The sequence below is a fragment of the Prosopis cineraria genome, unplaced genomic scaffold (assembly GCF_029017545.1).
Source record: "Prosopis cineraria cultivar Desert tree isolate PC_DT_omini unplaced genomic scaffold, ASM2901754v1 PC4, whole genome shotgun sequence".
Lineage (NCBI taxonomy): Eukaryota > Viridiplantae > Streptophyta > Magnoliopsida > Fabales > Fabaceae > Prosopis > Prosopis cineraria.
In genome coordinates, this window is record NW_026555335.1 from 30,807,628 (window position 1) to 30,827,403 (window position 19,776).

General features: G+C 30.7%; 1 protein-coding gene and 1 long non-coding RNA gene across 2 annotated transcripts in view; both read left to right on the forward strand.

Annotated features, from left to right (window-relative positions):
* The window catches only part of LOC129309140 (uncharacterized), a 50,095-nt gene extending 36,070 nt beyond the window's left edge, over window positions 1-14,025 (forward strand). The window contains exons 8-9 of the long non-coding RNA XR_008592844.1: window positions 8,692-10,686; window positions 11,768-14,025. This is a non-coding gene — a long non-coding RNA (uncharacterized LOC129309140). The remainder of the gene's footprint in view (window positions 1-8,691; window positions 10,687-11,767) is intronic.
* A 1,065-nt stretch (window positions 14,026-15,090) lies between these two features.
* On the forward strand, window positions 15,091-16,413 carry LOC129309139 (uncharacterized). Its single transcript, XM_054950537.1, has 5 exons — window positions 15,091-15,330; window positions 15,412-15,614; window positions 15,693-15,860; window positions 16,127-16,202; window positions 16,279-16,413. The coding sequence occupies exons 2-5, from the start codon at window positions 15,472-15,474 to the stop codon at window positions 16,393-16,395; spliced, it is 504 nt and encodes a 167-aa protein (XP_054806512.1). The 5' UTR covers window positions 15,091-15,330; window positions 15,412-15,471; the 3' UTR covers window positions 16,396-16,413.
* The last annotated feature ends 3,363 nt before the right edge of the window (window positions 16,414-19,776 follow it).

Here is a 19,776-nt window from a genome sequence, read left to right on the forward strand (position 1 = left end):
TTTGATTAACCATCCATTTGTGGATGATAAGAGAAAGTGAGCTTCTGTTCAACCCTTAAAAGCTTTAAAAATTCCTTCCAAAAAATTACTAATAAAGAAAGGGTCTCTATATGTTAGGTGCTCAAAATAACAAAAGGAAATAATAGGAATAAATCTATTAAGATGATATAAAATATGAATCTCGTTCTTTTATTCTTAATAGCCACGCTCAGGAGAATCTCCAAAGGATTTGAAAGACTATTTTATTAATAAAATGATATGCTAGCTTTTAGGTTGTTAATCATATTTATAATGTTAAATACAATCTAAAATAATAAATAAAATCTAGATAACTAGATAATTAAATAATATATCCTAGAATCTAAAATACTTAATAAAATCTAAATAGATAAAATACTAAATCTAAATAAAATTTAAAGAACTAAATAACTAAATAAAATCTAAAGAAATATCTAAAAACTAAATAAAACACTAAATCAAATAAAAATAAAATCAATCCTAATTTATCTTCTGCCGCTTCCTTCTTGAATAAGTCTGAATGCTATCCGAAATTTTATCACTATCACTAATAATCTAAATTGGAGCTCCATGTAGTTTGTAAATATGATCAAGAAATTGCTGTGCTAAGGTAGACACTATAAAAGAATGAGACAAGGGTAGGAAATGTGTATACTCGCTAGAGCGATCAATAATTACCTAGATTGTGTCCTTACCATTTGACTTAGGTAACCCCTCAATAAAATCCATGGTTACACTTTCCCAAACTTTTCTTGGAATAAGAAGAATCTATAGCAATCCAAAATAAGCCATTGATTCGGATTTGCACTGAGCACCTGTGTCACAATGCTTTACAAAATCTTTAATATGATCAAATAATTTCTGCCACTAGAATAATTTCTTGACTCATTGAAAAGTAGTTTGCACACCTGAATCACCTCCTTGTGGACTAGCATGAAGTCACTTCAATGTTTGATGTTTGACACTTGGAGTATTTCCCACAATTAGCCTACTATTTTTCCTTCTGCACCATTATGCTACTGTAAATGAGCTTTTAATGCTCTCAAATCCATATCATCATCCTAACTCTTTTGAATTTCCACAAAAAGGAAATCTGAACAGGTTTGAAGGATACTTAGAAAACCTCATTTTCAGGCATCGTTAAAAGAGCATCAACTGCACCATTATCATTGCCCTTTTTATGATGTATTTCATAGCCATAACCCATGAGCTTAGTGACCCAATGCATTTGAAATGCTGTCTTTAATTTCTGATCTAGCAAGTATTTAAGACTTTGCTAATCTACTTTAATAATAAAGCATCTTCCCTCAAGTTATTGGTACCAATGCTCCATGGCTTACATTACACCAAGTAATTTTTTCTCATAGATGGAAAGATTCTAGTGTTGAGGGTCTAAAAGCCTTGCTAAAAAAGGATATAGGTTGACCTTGATGCATCAAATCTACCCCAATTCTAGAGTTGCAAGCATCCATTTTAACCACAAGTTCTAAAGAGATATCTGGAAGTGTGAGAACGGGGGTTGCAACTAAAGTTTCTTTCAGTTTTATAAAGGCAGCAACACCTCTATCTGACCATTAGAAGTCATTTTTCTTGAGTAAATTAGTGAGAGGTCTAGTTAAGGATCCATATCCCCTAATTAACCTTCTATAGTAGCTTGCAAGTCCCAAAAATGATCATAGTTGCTTCATTGTAGTTGGTTTAGGCCATTCCATAATTGCCTTGATCTTCTTTAGGTCAATTAAGACTACTCCTCCCCCAATAATGTGATCTAGGTATTCTATTTGTGCTGCAGCAAAGGTACACTTCCTTTCCTTCACAGAAAAAACAATTTTTTCTTAATATTTCCAAAACTAAACACAAATGTTGTGTGTGAGATTATAAATAAGGGCTATAAACTAAAATATTGATAGAAAAAAAACTAAGACAACTTCCTTAAATATTCCCTTGAATATATTGTTCATGGCACCTTAAAAAGTTATAGGTGCATTAGCGAGCCCAAAAGGCATCACTTACCCAAAAGGCAAAGCTAAGACAAACTAATATATTGTTCATGCTAAATATTTTGTATATGTCCTTGGGCTCCATTTTGATCTGATGGTATCCTGCTCGTAAATCCAATTCAGTAAAATATTTAGCATCTTTTAATTCATCCAAAAGTTCTTCAACTAAGAGAACTAGGATATTTATTCTTAATAGTCCTCTTGTTAAGCTCTCTATAGTTGATGCACATATGCCATGACCCATTTTTCTTTTTCACCAACACAATTGGTGAAGCAAAGGGTGAACTACTCTCTTGAATGACTTGTGACTGCAATAATTCTTTCACCATGCTTTCAATTGCATTCTTTTGAACTGTTGGATATCTATAGGACCTTAGATTGACTGGGTCAGAGTCAAAACCTTGTAAAATAATTAAGTGAATATGACCCTTTCTCAAGGGGGAAAGAGACTTAGGCTCCTTAAAAATGTCCGACAATAGCCCCTAAAGTAGCTTCTGCAAAACCCTCTTCCGCTTATACTTGCAAGCAATGAAGCCCTTCATCACCATTTCCCAAGAGATGCAACATGAACTGTTAAAATATTGTTTATTCTTAGTGTGTAAATATTAGTTGATAGTTAAGGACAAAGATAGTATTTTACTCTGTGTATATTCTTATAAATATCATATAATCCTTTATAATTAGAATCATCATAAATAAGAAAACTTTTCCTCCTACTTTCTGTCATAACCATCTACCCTCCAGCCTTTAAATTCCCTTGAATCTTCTCAAAATCTACAATTTTACATTTTGGTGTTTCTTGAGGTTGCAAGCAAGCACTTCTTATTATACCAAAAAGTCATGGACAAGTCATCAAAGTCCCAGTAGGCTTGATGAATGGTTTTGAGCCATGAGAACCCCAGAACTATATAAATATGGACTTCCAAAATTTAGAAATCTCTTTCAAAATCTTCATCTTGCATTCTCCACTTAACTCATTTTAAAACACTAAAAAATTTTAGTTTTCCCACCTCTACAACTTCCACTTCAGCTATGAGGTAAGTGTTTTCCTTCCAACCTAGCTTCTTAGCCAAAGCCATATCAATATAAGCATGAGAAGCCTTGTTGTCTATGAGGATTTAAATTTGTCTTCTTCCCACATAGCCTTAGATTCTCATAGCCAAAGGTCCAACACTTACTGGAATTGCATGAAGGGAAATTTGAGGACATTTTGACTATACTAATATGCTTTCAAACTTATTAGGGACTTCAAAATCTTAACCCGTGTCATTGTCATCTTCTGCTGCAATTTCTTCGTCAAGTTCAATAAGTTGTAATTGCATTTTGTACATCTGAGCACACATGTAGTCCCTAGAGAAGGGTTAACAATAGTACAAGAAAAGATTATTGGCTCTTGATTCTTTAACCTCATTTAGACTCAGCGTCTTGAAGCTTTATGAAGACCTAGTCATTAAAATTGAAGGAACAGAGATTAAAGAGTTGTTCTTTGATGGAAAAGAATTAAAATTTGAGAAATAGAAATTTGTGCCCTTAAAAGTGTGGGTCCCATAGCTGCCAAATGGAGGTCTTGCATTTCCCCACCTAGTCATCTCTCTCTATGTATGTGGGTTTAAAGGTGCTTTCTTTCATCTGCGTGTCATTATATTGAGTCCATTATATTGAATGATTGCGTGAGTCATTGCTATGTGTCCTAGTTTGTGCTTTTTGACAATTGACCTTGTGAGTTCTTGTAATTTCTCGTGCATTGCTTAAAGTTCTTGGGTGAAACATACAAATGTGTGCTGCAAACCCAGGATTAAGGCCTACCGTGTATGTCTACACTAGATAATCTTTAAAAAGCCTAACCTTACAAGCAATGGCATCAAAATCATTATCAAAGTCATCTAAAGAACCCGTTTAGTGAAGGTTTATTAAGTCCTCCATTAGTGCTTCAAATTGAGACCTAGATTGAGTCTTTAACACCTTTGCATTCTCGGCCCAGGTTTAATGTGCATCTATATCTGCCAAGACTATTGTTTAAAGCCATTGAAAGGCTTTTTCATCCAAGTGGATGCTTGTTAAGGTAACTTAACAATCTTTTAGTGTATTATCATTTTGAAAGTTGAATTCACATTTTAAAATCTAACTCAAAATGTCATCTCTTTGAAATGAGGAAAATCCATTTTGGTAAAGCTGGTATGGGGTCGGTAGTTGTTGGTCTCTTGGTGATGACACTCTCAATGGTGACTATTACTTGCTCATTCCCCATCTGGAGATTCATTATGCCCTCTAGTCATTTGAGCCACTTGATTGGTAAGGGCTTGTACCATAGCTGGAAGATTCAGCATCTTGGAGAACACATCTTCTAAGGCACGGAGATGGTCATTGAAGTGATTTGCCATAGTTCTTTGATGTTTTTAGAGGTGATTTTCTAGCATACAAGTCGAGTATCATTAGCTCTAATACCACTAATTTATAAGGAAGAGAAGAATGGTGAAGAATAGGAGAGAGACAAAGTAGCGAGAAAGAATTGAGAGATAGAAAAGAGTTCTTGGAATAATACTTGAAAAAATTTCATTAAGTATAAGAGACTAAGTACAATCATACAGCCTTTATATAGGGAAGAGTCAGACTCTAAGGCTATCTAAAATGACTAATAGCTAAATGTCAACGACTAACTAATTCACTTAATAACCTATTTCTCTGTTTATTATGATTACGCATAAGCAGTTATTATAAATGCTTTTACAATAATAGAACTAGGCCTTTCTCTTTGTCTCTCTTTCATTTCTTTCTCTTTGTCCTATTCTCCTTTACCCTCTCTTCCCTTCCACGTGATTATTATGTAACATATTATGTTCCAAATAATTGATCAGGTGAAAAGATTATATTTGAATTCTAAATATCCTTTGATGTTTGATTTTCAAATTCAAGACTACTTTTTATATAGGAGTCTCAACTTTGTCTTGTATTATATAAAAATTCTAGTTGTTTATCAAATTTTTATCCTATGATTTAATCATAGAATTTAAAATTCTGAATTCTAAGTTTGGTAACATGCAAGTAAACTTTCATTGTAGGTGTTAATTTTTTAAAAAAATATTTCTTAACCTTTGAATTCTAAATTTAATTTCATTTTTTTATATTCTCACATATTTTCTTTTTTTCCTTAGAAAATAAAATCCAATTATGAATATAGGATTAGTAAAATGAAAGTCCAATATGGGGTGTATATAGGATATATATTGGGAACAATTCCTTTAAAGAAAAAATCAGTTGCAGTATTTTAGAAGTATCAAAGAGTAATACTGCTCAATACCAATCGTATTATATCAAATGCTTTTCCTAAAGCTGCAATCAAAGTATTTTTCATAGATGGGTGCTTTGTTATCTTGAAGGAGATATTTTAAAGTTTGATACTCCTCCTTATATCAAAGTTGCAGTGGAGATTTAAAGAGATGGTTTGAATATATCAAATTTGGTTTGAAAATTTACTCAGGTTAGTATAGCTATTCGTATATGTCATTTATTACTTATGTATTCTTTTTATTTTTTATTCTTGTGTTTTCCTTGTAGGGGTATTTTCAAGTCATTGGAAAAATTTCACCCTATTTTTTTTCATGGTAATTGGGTAGATGGCATAGCAATTATAAATGGTGAGAAAAAGTTTTATAATATGAAATATCTTAGTACATAATATTCAATATCTATTTTTTTATTTCAATTAGCTCTATTTCTTTTTAGTTAATGTTTTTGTTTCTTTTTTTTACAGAAAATAAAGAGAACAAAGAAAATGTTTTTTAATATGTTTTTTCTGACAAGTGATATTAGAGCCTGGTTCTCAATTGAAAATTTTTAATATGTTTCATCTTGTTTAAACGTATTTTTTTGTCCCCTCTTTTTTGGACAAGTAAAAAACGATTCTCCTTTTTAGAAGGAGCTTATGATTTATTTTGGACGGAGAAGCTTTTTTCACATTATGGGTTTGATGATAAAAAGCTTTTGTACTATTTTAATAAATACTTTGATCATTTTTTGAAGTGATGGTCTTGTCTTGAAGGACCTTTCAAAAGAGTATTTGAAAAAACTTTTGAAGAGAACGCATAATCGATACATGTGGCTCTTATGGAATCAATTCAATTTTGGCATAATTGTAAGCATCATTTCAACGATAATCAAAAACAGAACTAGATACCTATAAGTAATCCCTTTTTTTTTGTGCAAGTGTGTGTGGACTAAAGACGATGTGGGAAGTCTCACATTAGATAAAATTAGACTTAATAACTCATATATAATAAAGAGGAAGGACCCTTAAACTTAAGCCTTGAAATTTTAAGTTAAAATGTGGCATCCTTCTACTGCTCTTGCCAGTCTCTCCTCTCCTTCCGTTCCTAAGTAGTTGTTTCACATTTCTATCAAGTGGTATCAGAACCTGGTTCTTAATTGAGAATTTTTCATATATTTTTCTTATTTAAACATTTTTTTTATTTTTGCATACAAGAGACAATAAGTTTTTTCATTCCCTTTTTTTAAACAAGTAAGGAACAATTCTCCTTTTTAGAAGGAGCTTATGATTTATTTTGGACGGAGAAGCTTTTTTCACGTTATAGGTTTGATGATAAAAAGTCTTTGTACTATTTTAATAAACACTTTGATCAATCTTTGAAATGGTGGTCTTATCTTAAAGAATGACCTTTCAAAAGAGTGTTTGAAAAAACTTTTGAAGAGAATGCATAATCAGCACATTTGGCACTTATGAAATCAGTTTGATTTTGGCGTAATTATAGGCATCATTTCAACGATAATCAAGAACAGAACCAGATACCTCTAAGTAATCCTTTATTTTTCTTGGTTGTGAAGACTTAATTTTGTCCTTAAAATAGCAAATAATTTTTGAAAATAATCAAAAAAGGGTTGGCTTTTGAAACTCATTTATAAACTTGTTGATATTCATTAATCATTCTTAATTTTATGGCTACCTCTCCTCCCATTCCCTAGTAATTGCTTCTTATTCCTAACAAGTAAAATTAGAGCTTGGTTTTCATTTGAGAATTTTTAATTTTTTTTATTTAAATGTATTTTTTTAAAATTTTTGCTTACAAGAGATAAATTATTTTTTCATCCCATTTTTTTTACAAGTAAAGAACGATTCTCCTTTTTAGAAGGAGCGTATGATTTTTTTTAGATGAAGAAGCTTTTTTCACGTTATGGGTTTGATGATAAAAAGCCATTGTACTATTTTAATAAACCCTTTGATCAGTCTTGGAAGTGGTGGTCTTATCTTGAAAAAGGACCTTTCAAAATAGTATTTGAAAATTTTTTTAGAGAGAACACACAATTGATATATATGGCTCTTATGGAATCAGTTTGATTTTGGCATGATTGTAGGCATCATTTTAACGATAATCCAGAATAAAACTAGATATTTGTAAGTAATCTCTTTTTTTTTTGTGTGCAAGTGTGAGTGGACTAAAGACTTGAGGTTTTAAGTTAAGATGTGGCGTCCTTCCATTGCTCTTACCCGTCTCTCCTCTCCTTCTGTTCCCGGGCGATTGCTTTGCATTCCTAACAAGTAGTATCAGAGCCTGATTCTTAATTAAATTTTTTTATGATGGCTACTATTACAAAGTTTGACATTGAGAAGTTTGATGGCAAGATTAGTTTTGCTATTTGGCAAGTTCAAATGAAAGCTATTCTTACTCACAATGGGTTAAAGAAAGCTTTACTTAGAAAGGATAAAAAGCCAATAACTATGTCTGATAAGAAATTTGAAAAGTTAGATGCAAAAGCTCTTTTGGTTATTCAACTATGCCTTTCCAAGGAAGTTTTATGAGAAGTAGTTAATAAGCTAAGTACGGCTTCATTATGGTTGAAGCTAGAATCTCTCTATATGACGAAAAGTTTAGCAATTAAGCTTCGTCTCAAAGAATGACTATATATCATTCGTATGGTTGAAGATACTCCTATTCAATCTCATTTTGATGAATTTAATTCGATTATTTTGGATTTAAAAAACATTGATGTCAAAATTGAAGATAAGGATAAAGTTGTTTTGTTGGTTGTCTCATTGCCTCCTCCTTATAAACATTTCAAAGAAATTATGCTCTATGAAAATTCAGATACTTTAGCCTTTGAAGATGTAAAATCTAATTTATTGTCCAAAGAAACTTGAAGTTTATTTTAAGGACAAAGGTGAAGTTTTAAATGTGGGGGAGAAGTGATGAAAAGGGAAGTACCAAAAAAATTTAGATTTAAGTCTAGGAGACATAAATCCAACAATAATGATAAACTTGTAATTATTGCAAGTTAAGTTATGAGACATCTCAATGTTGTAGACTTAAAAAGAAGCGTGAAAGAAAAGAACAAAATAAGCAACCTTAAAAATCATCTGCTAAAGCTAGTGTTATTGAGATGGAGTCAGATGGTGATGTTTTGTTGTTCATTTCCTCTATTGATAGGAGGAATAGAACTGACTAGTTTCTTAATTCTACTTGCACTTTTCATATATGTCCTCATAAAAATTGATTTACCACTCTTGAACCTGTTGACCGTGGTATTGTTTTGATGGGTAATGATAATGAATGTAAGATTCTAGAAATTAGTAGAGTGCAGATCGAGACTCATGATGGTATTATTAAAACTCTTTTTGATGTTCGTTATGTTCCTAAGGTAAAAAGGAGTTTAATCTCTTTAGGTACTCTTGAATCTCAAGGGATAAGTATTCAGCTGAATGCGGAGTTCTTAACGCTACTAAAGGTTCTCTACTTTATATGAAAGGTAATCATCATGATACTCTTTATGTCTTGCAAGGTTCTATTGTTACAAATTCAATGGTTGTTTCAACATCCATGCTTGATGATTCTCACATTACCCAATTATGGCACATGCGATTGGGCCATATAAACAAGAAAGGTATAATTATTTTAAATAAGAAAGGTCTTTTATATGGTCAACGTATTGGTAAATTGGAGTTTTACGAACATTATATTTTTAGGAAATAGAAAAGAGTTAGTTCTCTTTTGCAACTCATAACACTAAAGGTTTTCTTGACTATGTACATTTTGATCTATGGGGACCTTCAAAATATTCTTCTATTAAAGGATGTCTTTATATGATAACTATGATTGATAACTATTCTCATAAAATTTGAGTTTATTTTCTTAAGCATAAAAATGAAGCTTTCTCCATTGGAATCATCCTCTAATGGAGGATGTGATGATCAAATATATGATGATGTTACAAGTACCACTTTTGTTATCTATCAAGAGCAAGAATATTCTATTGCTCAAGATCATCCAAGAAGGGATATTAAAAGGCCTGCTCGATACACTAATGATGAGTTAGTTGCTTATGTATTTTCTATTGCACAAGAGATCCCTAAATGTATTGAGCCTTCTAGTTATTCTGAAGCTATTTCTTGTGCTAATTCATCTAAGTGGTTATTAGCTATGAATGAAGAAATTGAGAGTCTCCACAAGAATGGTACTTGAGACTTATATGAACTTCCTAAAGGCAAGCAAGCTTTAAGTTGTAAGTGGATATATAAAAAAAAAAAAAAGATGGTATCCTTAGGGTTGAGGATGCAAGGAGGAAGGCACGATTAGTTGTTCGAGAATGTCATCAAAAGGAAGGTGTTGATTTTAACAAGATTTTCTCTCCAATTGTTCATCACACCTCCATTCATGTACTACTTGCATTTACTGCTTTGTTTAATTTGGAGCTAAGAAAACTTGATGTTCAAACAATATTTTTAAATGGAGAACTCAATAAAGAAATCTACATGAAGCAACCTGAGGGATTTGTAATTCCTAAAAAGGAACATTGCATTTATCGCTTGAAGAAATCTTTATATGGTGTAAAACAAGCTCCTAGGAAGTGGTATAAAAGGTTTGATGCTTTTATAATTGGGCAAGGCATCAATAGAAGCAAATATGATAATTTTGTTTATTTTAAACAATTTTTCCAAGAGTCCTTTTTGTATTTGTTGCTCTATGTCAATGATATGCTTATTGCTTCCAAAGAGAAATCTTTGATTAACAAATTAAAACAACTTAGTAAGGAGTTTGATATGAAAGACATTGGTGTAACAAAGAAAATTCTTAGCATGGAAATTCATAGAGATCATCAAACTGGTAAATTATTCGTATCTCAAAATAAATATATTTTAAAGATACTTGATCAATTTAATGTGAGTGAGTGTGAACTTGTGTCTACTCCTCTTATTGCTCATTTTCAATTATCTGATGATCTTTGCCCAGAATCAGAAAAGGATATTAAAAAAATGTCAAGAGTTCCTTATTTAAGTGCTGTTAGTAGTCTTATGTATGCAATGCTATATACTAGACCTGATCTTGCATATGCAGTAAATGTGGTAAATTGGTACATGCACAGTCTTAGAGAGGGTCATTAGGATGCTTTTAAGTAGATCCTCCATTATTTGAAAGGTACTTCCAATTTTGGTTTGGTATTTGAAAGGAATAAGGTTGTATCTAATAATGTTGTTGGTTTTACTGACTTTGATCATGGTTGTAGTTTTGATTGATGAAAGTCTTTTTTTGCTTATATTTTCACCCTTTGTGGCTGTTCTATTAGCTATGAGCATCTCTCCAATCTATTTATGCATTATCCTTAATTGAAGCAGAGTATATAGCAGCAACTGAGAGTATAAAGGAAGCTATTTGATTGCAAGGTATTATTATCGAACTTAGTGTTGCCTAAGGAGTTACTAATGTTTTATGTGATAATTAGAGTAATGTTCATTTGACAAAGAATGATAGGTATCACTCAAAAACTAACCACATAGACATCAGACATTACTTTATTAGAAATAATGTTGCAATTGGTGAGATTGTTGTGAAGAAAATTCATACTTCTCAAAATCTAGTAGACATGCTTGCGAAGCCTCTTCTTGATATTAAGTTTGAGCATTGCTTAGGCTTGGTTGGTATTCCCAGCACTTGACTGCCCTTTAGGGCTACTCAGCAATTACGAGCATTATTGAATTTAAGTCAAGGGAAAGTTTGTTGAGATTATAACTCAAATTTTTATAATCCTTTATGATTATTTTTACATATTATCTTGATATAAATATATCATATCTCTATTTAATATTTTAGGAGATATTTATTATTATTCAAAATAATATTTTTAGCTAATGAAAAGCTCTATATTTATCTTGTCTCTCCATCTCCCATAGAAAAGACAATTATTATAATTCTCATTTTCTGTAGTGAAATTACTTATTCATTGGTCGTAGGTTTGTTACCCTCAAATTAGGGGTTTTCCTACGTTAAATTTATTGTGTCGTCTTTTGTCACTTTCTCTAACTTCTTTATAATTTTAAATTATTTTATCCTATTTACTTTCGCTGATTATTTGCTCACTTCCTAACAACTTGCATGTTAATAAGCTGCTTTATTATTCGCATGGGCAATTGTAAAAGATTGAGGTAGTCTATTCTTACACCTAAAAAGGGTGAAAGTATTGGTTGAATCATGTAGTTCATGTTACATTTGTCAATGAGGTCGTGCTCAAAACAATTACATACGTAAATTGTATAGCATATAGTTGCAATTCGATGATTTTTCAATCAATTAGCATAAACTGATTTTTACTTCCATTTATCACAGTTAGGCAAGAGTTAGAGCCTAGAAAGGCTATTGATGGGGGTAAAGATCATAGAATTAAGCTTTGCTCATGTATAATAAATTATCTGACAATATTTTTGAAAACTTGTGAGCTTTTAAGAGTAAATGTTGTGCATTTTTAAGGGATGGTCGTAGGAATGATATGTGGGGTGCAAGAGATGCAGGCTTAGCTTTGGGGAAGCGATCTTCACTCGTTTAAGGTGACTTTTGATATCAAGTGAAAATAAAGTGAATTTGACAGTAGCTAGCAGAGAAGGAGTATAAAACATGTCTAGAGTAAAATTGCTTTAAATTTGCAATATGCCAGATCTAATGATCAAATGGGAATAAGAACATTATAGAAGTTGAACATCAATTATGTGCCAAGATTTTTTTTCCCCTTATGATCTTCATCTGTGTGTGTATGCCATTACTGCTATTAACAAATAGAAAATGTCTTGTTCATAAATCACAGCTCATCTAATGTGCTCAAAATGTTGTTTTCCAAATGTCTCTCAACCAACATAGCACATCAAATTAAATAAACAATCAAATGTTTCTCAAATGTTTGGTTTTTGTTTTTATTCTTTTCTTTGTTGTTTTCCTTTTCTAAATCGCCTTGTGATTGTTATGCTTTCCTTGATTTATTTCTTAAGGAGCATACTTTCTGAAAGATTAGCCCTTCAAGAAGTTTATTATTTTCCATGCATGCATCTTGTAGAGATTAAATGTTTGATCAACGGGAGATAATATTCATGATATAATCATAAACTACTATCAATTATAAAGTAGCCAAATTTGACAAAATTAAAGAATGTTTATGAAAGGTGAGAAGCAACCATTGTAGTAGAACTAGGATAAGGTTTTAATGGAAACAGAGAGCGAACTAGTTGAACTTGAAAGTGATTGCCTATTTGCCTTGCACTGGACATCAACATAGCTAAATCAATAAAGAGTGGGCCCAATCTGCAGCAAGAGTGAATTGACAATGACGAAAGTTGCATCCTTGAAGAGAAGCCTCTGCTTTCAGATATTGTGGCGCCAAAAATACTCATAGGAAAATATTAGAGCAGTGAAACAAGTCCTCTCGACGATGACCCTTTCATAAGGAGGGCTTCAGAAATTTTTTTTTTTTTACATGATTTCTTCAGTAACTTAGAAAAGGAACCTTTTAGAGTACCATTTCCTTTCAATAACTTAGAAAAGGTTGAAGGAAGAGTTAGCCATAAAGGGATAAGATTATAATAATCTCAATAGCAAAACTCGCATTTACTTATTATGTATATGGCCAACTCAAATATACAAATATGCCTCATAAACACACATTAATCTTGATAAAATAAGCATGAAGAAGGAAACATGCATCATGCTAAAATTTTGAGTTTAAATCTGCTAAGGCTAGATTATATTCCAATGACTACATATATCGAAAAAACTAACTCTTTCAAAAACAACCAAGACATGCACATACTCACATCAACTTACTCATACAACCAAGTACATATAAGAGAAAACTGCAGGATTGCTACCTTGGTTTTATTACTAGTTTCGGACAGCTTGTACATGCACTCTCTCTCTTATTTTTGAGTCCTCACTACTACAGAGAAGGAAATTAACATCACCTTTTAATGTCAGTTATTACAAAAATTGATGTTAAAAAAAGGCAGTGGCATATTTGTAAATATATGGATAACATTTAACGTCGATTATTCAAAAAACCATAGTGGAAAGATATTTCACATCGAGTATTAAATAAACTGATGTGGAAAACAATGTAAAAAATAAATCAGATAAATTTTTTGTATTTCATGTCGATTGTTATTAATAACCAACGTTAAATAATACTTAAAACAATAAAAAAATTAATATCTTTTAACATTGATTTTACATTAAAACCAACGTTAAAAGACTTTATAATAAAAAAAATTTAGTAATTCACATCGATTCCATAAGGAACTGACATGAATAAGGGAAACCACATCGGTTTCCAAGACAACTGATGTGGTTTCCCTTGTTAAAAGCTGTGTTCTACGTATTTTTCTTCCCATTTCAATTTCACGTTTGGTCCAGTACTAAAAGGTCACACCTTTTCCCTCTAATGCCTCCATCTAGAACCTCTGGCCACTGTGGGTCTACCATCTACAGCTGTGGGTCTGCCTTTTCCCTTCATTGTAGCTTTCTCCCTCTTCGTTGTTCCTTCTTCCTTCTTCTTCCTCCATTTTTACAAGTTAGAGATCTCTCCCTTTTTTTTCCTCCTTCCCTCTTCCGTCTTCTTCCATTGTTGTTAAATGCTCATCTATTTCAATAATTTTTGGTCTTTTATTGCTTTAAAGTTCCAAATTTCTTCTTCAGCCTTCCTTTTCCATTGTTGAAGATTTGAGTTTCATTTTCTTCTTTGCATGTGAGGTATTTCAAGTAAGTTTCATTTTTTTCAAATTATTTTCTTTGATTTTTGAAATATTTATCTTAAATGGATAGATTTATATTGAAATTTTATGAATTTGTAATTATAATTGTTGATATTTCAAATTTGATACTGTTGCTGAAATTTATAAATTTTTTTCTTGAAAATTTGATATTCCTGAATCTATGTTAGAATTTAAAAATAGCTTAAGATTTTAGTTGATTTAGGTTAAATTTGATTGTTGAAATTTTGAAATGTCATATTTTCAGGGGAAATGCTGTTGAATTTTTTTTCTAGCTTGATAATTTGATAAAAATATAATTGCAATAATAAAATATATATTCTTTTATATAATCAAAATTTTTGAATTTTTGTGTTTTTTCTGTTAAATTGTTATATATACGTGTTTAGAAAATGCTTGGGATTATATTTTTTAAATTGTTATTGTTTGGGAGTTTGATTTGAAATTGCTTAGAATTATATTATTTGAATTTAATTGTTGTTGAAATTTATGGAGGTTCTATTTTAAGGAAAAATTTTACCAAATTTTTTTCTAAGTTTTGAAAAATTTATATTTTGGTAGTTAGAGAGAGTTGGTCTCAAGTAGTACTTTAGACCACCTCCACGAAGCTCTTATAGAGGTATGTCTAGAGATGAGATCTATTAGTTGGTGGCCAAGGTTAGGGATGATACTCGAGCTAACGTTCGAGAAGAGGCTAGACAAGAGATTTGAGCTGAGGTTCAACAAGAAGTCAAGTGAGAGTTTTGTGAATTGTTTCGGGAAGACATGATGGTCCAACTTCGTAAAGAGATGAAATCTATGGTTACTGGCATGACAATTCCAGGAGTTGATATTACACCTTAGGTTTGTATTTAATTTAACGGTTATATAGATTTATGTTTAATTTAATTTAACATAGATTTGCATTTCATCCAGACATCTCCTGTTGTACCAAGCACAAAAGGTATCAATAATCCACGGGGACAATGGCACCAGCACTAGTTAATCCTAATCCTCTTATACCAGATGACAATGATGGAACTTCTTGTTATCTTTATCTAGAGATTCCAAAAAAAATGTATTGTTGCCGAAGGTCAAGTATACAAGTTTGGGTCCACAATTCATCATCAGAAGATTAAAGCAGATCAAGTTAGGGTGACAATTACACGTGTTCAAAAGAGTAAGAATAATGTACACGTGCCATTTTCCACTTTTGAGCTTACAACAATAGGCCAAGCAAAAGGTTCTTTCATTCTATGGCTTAAACATCTTGTGTCAGAAATTGATGCAACATCGCTAGAGGTAAATAGCAAGTTAATATTATCTTATTTTCTTTCAGTTAATTAATTACCTATATAACTCATTCATTTTATGTTTTAATAGGAACCTAAAAATGCTATTCAATTTCCCTACTTGGCACAGCTATATGAAATTTACAAAGATATGACGGAAGGCATTATTGTTAAAATGCCATTAGAGGTCATAACTATTGAAAGGAGATATGATTTTGCATTCAACAAGAGAGATCTCAAGGAATTCCTAAATTTAAAGGAGCTAGACATATCATGGACTAAATTGAGAATCTTGTAACTTTTCTATATACCTTCTTCATTTTCTTTTCCATTTCATTTACTACTAACATTTTCATGTCATTTCAATAATAGGTACCTCTACAATATTTGTTGTGCAATGGAAAAACAAAACACATTTGGATTTTTGTGCCCGAAAGCTATGCCAAAAGCTCACAATGTAGTACATAGAATGATGACATACATGATAAATCATATGTCAGATATGAAATTGTCATGTTATCTAGCACCAATTATTACTAGGCAAGCATTTGTTATTCATGCATGTGTATGTGTGTGTATATATTCGTGTTATTTAATACCTATTTAAATTTTTATATGATATAGTTATCATTAGTCACTTTATGTTCTATGCCCAAATCAAAATGAAGTATACTGGTTTTGTTCTTTGGGGAAAAAACTAAGTGAAGAGCTCATATGGATTTTCAACAAGTTTTAGTTTATATAAAACTTTAATTCATGAGATATTTTTACTTTTGTAATGTGTTTTCATTTACAAATGATAATAGTGCACTTGAGACATATTATATGCTCACTCTTGGGGAATGCAAGCCAAAATCATCGGTGAAATGGATTTATCCAAATGTAAGTATATGTGAAATTTTAAATTTTATATTTAATTATTCCTCATATTTAATTTTTAAATATTCATTTATTTCAGTGCTATAGGCAGCCAGGAAGCACAGAATGCAAATATTATATTATCCATTACATGCATGAGATAGTTCAAATTGGGACTACAGAAAGATTACAAGAAATATTTTATTTTTTATTTTAATTTAAATTCTTATATTTAATTCCATATATAAAGTATTATTCTAATAAATTTTATTATTTAGATTTTTGAAAATATGGAGTCCTATAATGTAGAAGAGATTGATGGCATTCGAGATGTATTGGCTCAACAATTTTTACAAAAATATTGTTCGAAGTGAACAGAGGTTGAACAAAATTTTATAGTATTTTAGTAGTTAAATAATTATATATATAGATTAACATATTAGTTTTATGGAGAACATATTAATTTAATTTATTTTATAAATATATAGTATAGTTGAATATTCATCTTGAATATGCTGGTTGGCTATTTATATTTTTGTATAAACTATAAAATTTGCAAGTTTAAAAGTATGGATGTCAAGAAAAACAAAATAAAATTTAAAAAAAATTAACAATGGTTATATTGAAAATTGATGTTAAAAAAATTTTAACATCGATTTTTATCAATTAACCGATATAAAAAGTGGACTTTTCACTATCTTATTTTTTATTTTCTCTTTATAATTGACATAAAAAATTGAAAATAATCATTATAAAAAGTCCATCTTGCAGCGGTGACTCCTTCGATTCCTCTTTTATTTTTCTTCACGCACACCCATTCTCTTTATCTCGAAAAGCGGAACCAAAATGAAATGATAAAGAAGTGAAATGCCATTGCATATATTTAGAGATATTGAAAGGAGAGGATGATTCGGTGGCTATATCAAAATTTGACAAGTAAAATAAATTTTGATTGAAGGAAATTCCTAACTGCTGCCACCTATTCATTTCATGCCACCTAATGCATCATTCTCCACTTCTCAACTTAGTTTGCATAATCAAATAGTATGAAGATAAGTATGACCGTATAAAGAAGGGAAGTAAAGGGTCGGTACATGTTTTTCTAATAAATACTTATTTTAATAATTACTTGACACTTGAGCTATTTCTTTCCTTTGCTACTTTCTCCTTTCTCTCTTTCTTGTAACTTTAAGTAGTTTATTCATTTGATAAATTAGCTTTTTATGAAATGTAATCTCTTGTTCTTTATTCACATAACCTTTATTACATCATTTCTTGTTTATGAGATCATATTAGAGACATAACACTTTGTATTATACTTTTTACATGTGATACAACACTTTCTCTCTTATTTCCACAAATTTCAACAATAGAGGGTTCACTCTTGAGGCGTTGGATGAAATCAAGGGCTTTGGGCAAAGTTATGACAAACTAAAATATTGTATTAAGGGGTTAGGAAGATTGTTGTCTTACTAGAATGAGATGGACAAATACATCATGCAATCAGTGCCTAAACCATATATATCCATAATGACATATGAATTCATTGCAAATATTGTAAAAGATCCAATGAAAAGATTTCTTTTATCCCAACATTTTGTTTTATTAAGATTCCTCCTGGCCTCTCGCCACATAATACCATTTTCTTCGTCCTCTTAATTTAATTTGATGCCACCTAATCTCTTTACAATCCTTACTCAAGGGATGTTGCCACCTAATACGTCTTCTCTTCTCTCTTTTAATTTTCGTTCATGACCACCTATTTCCATTTAACCATAGCTAATATATAAATTTGGTGGCACATAAACATGTTCCTCTTTTCTTTTCTTAGTCGTCCCTAATTTTTCATTTGATTCCCACCCATTCTTGACTTAATATCTGTTATTTCTCCTTTAAGTTATAAGTAGGAAATATATCTCTTTTAATTTTTCTCATATTGGGATGTATCTTTTTCTTATTTAAATACATGGTAAATGTTAATTACCATAAAATAACTCATTAGACTTGAATAAATATTAATAAATATTTGTCATCTATAATTTTGTACTTCTCCTTCTTAAAATATTATTTTGAAGCCCTAAGAATACAACTGACCAATTTATTGTGATTAGGGTTCTTTCGATTCATATAAAACTCAAGGTGTCACTTGGTTAAAATCATGAATATTTATAATTTAGTTCTCGTTAGCATTGACTTTCTTTTCCTTAATTTTCTTGCATATTCTTATGCATCTCTTAACTTGACTGAACACTTCTTGTGTCTCCACCTATCGTAATTTAAAATTCAATAAATTATATCTAATAATTGGACACGTGTAAATTTTTAAAAATTATTTAATTATTGAGATTTCTCTTTTCTCTTTCACATTTTTTGAGTGTATTTTTGATCCATCTTTTAACTCATTTCTAATTGAAAAAATGGTATACTAATCAAAACTTTTTACCTACACCTACAAGCACTTAGGTTTAAATTTTAGGATGTTATAATTCTTTTTCTCTCAATAAAAATTTCATTCTCAAAATTCAGGGTTTCTCCTTATGAATCACCTTTCCTTTATTTGTTTTTTTTTTACTGTAGGTTACCTTATTACGAAACTGATGAAGAAAATTACTAATTTTTCCATCTAAGTAACTTATCATTTCCTTCTCTTTCTTTGATAGTGACCACAACAATGGATTAAAGAAGCTCGGCAGATGGCTTGTGTCGATGCATTGCCCAGTCGAGTGGCTTAAAGATAATAAGTGAGCACAGGTTAAAGCATGCAACAAGTGCATGAAGACGAGTTAAATATAAGTGAACTCACAAGAAAAGAACGAAAACACCCTGAGAGGAAGAGCCAACCTTTCTTTCAAATCACATCATGACGTGACTTGCATAAAAGAAAGAAAAGAAGAGTTCAAGCCGAACATCAATTAAATTAAAATAAACAATTAACGACCTTCTCTATTATGCGAGAAGTTTCTCCGGCTTACGAAGATTCTTCCTACTCTAGTAGGGGTCTGAATTCAGGGCAGGGCTAGCACATCACTGGTTACTAATTAGATTGACGAAATAATAAAATTTTCATTTTACAATTTTAATTATCAATTATCAATTTAATCATTCAAATTTAATTTTTAATATATTTTTAAATATTCATGTGAGTACTTTAAATTTTAAAACAGAGAGTAACTCTCAAACTATAGTCTAATATGTTAAATATATTATTAAAATATTAAATGTTAAAAAATATAAAGTATTTTTAATCTTTTGAAGTATAATCATTACTTTTTTTTAAAAGTATCCCTATTAATAATAACTTTATATTTATTGTAGGGTGTTTAGTAGAAATAAATATAGAAATATAGAGTTAATTAAAAAGTAAGTAACTACTTTATTGAATGAGATTCGGTTAAAAATACCTTATATTTTTGAACGGAGAGAGTATATGTAACTAAAAAAAAGAAATTAACTCTCAAATTAGTTAATTTTTTTCAATATAATCCCTTATATTACATTTTTGTTTTTTTAGTGTTTTTTCCTAACCAAATAATTACTCTTCTCTTATTGAATTTGCATGATTCTCAATAACAGATGTAAACTTAAGAGACTAAATTAA

Excerpts from the sequence above, each read along its gene's own strand:
- LOC129309139 (XM_054950537.1), top strand. The coding sequence starts at position 15,472 with ATGACGGAAGGCATTATTGTTAAAATGCCATTAGAGGTCATAACTATT. Across the intron at positions 15,615-15,692 it reads TGGACTAAATTGAGAATCTT|GTACCTCTACAATATTTGTT; the intron begins GTAACTTTTCTA and ends TTTCAATAATAG. Across the intron at positions 16,203-16,278 it reads TGAAATGGATTTATCCAAAT|TGCTATAGGCAGCCAGGAAG; the intron begins GTAAGTATATGT and ends CATTTATTTCAG.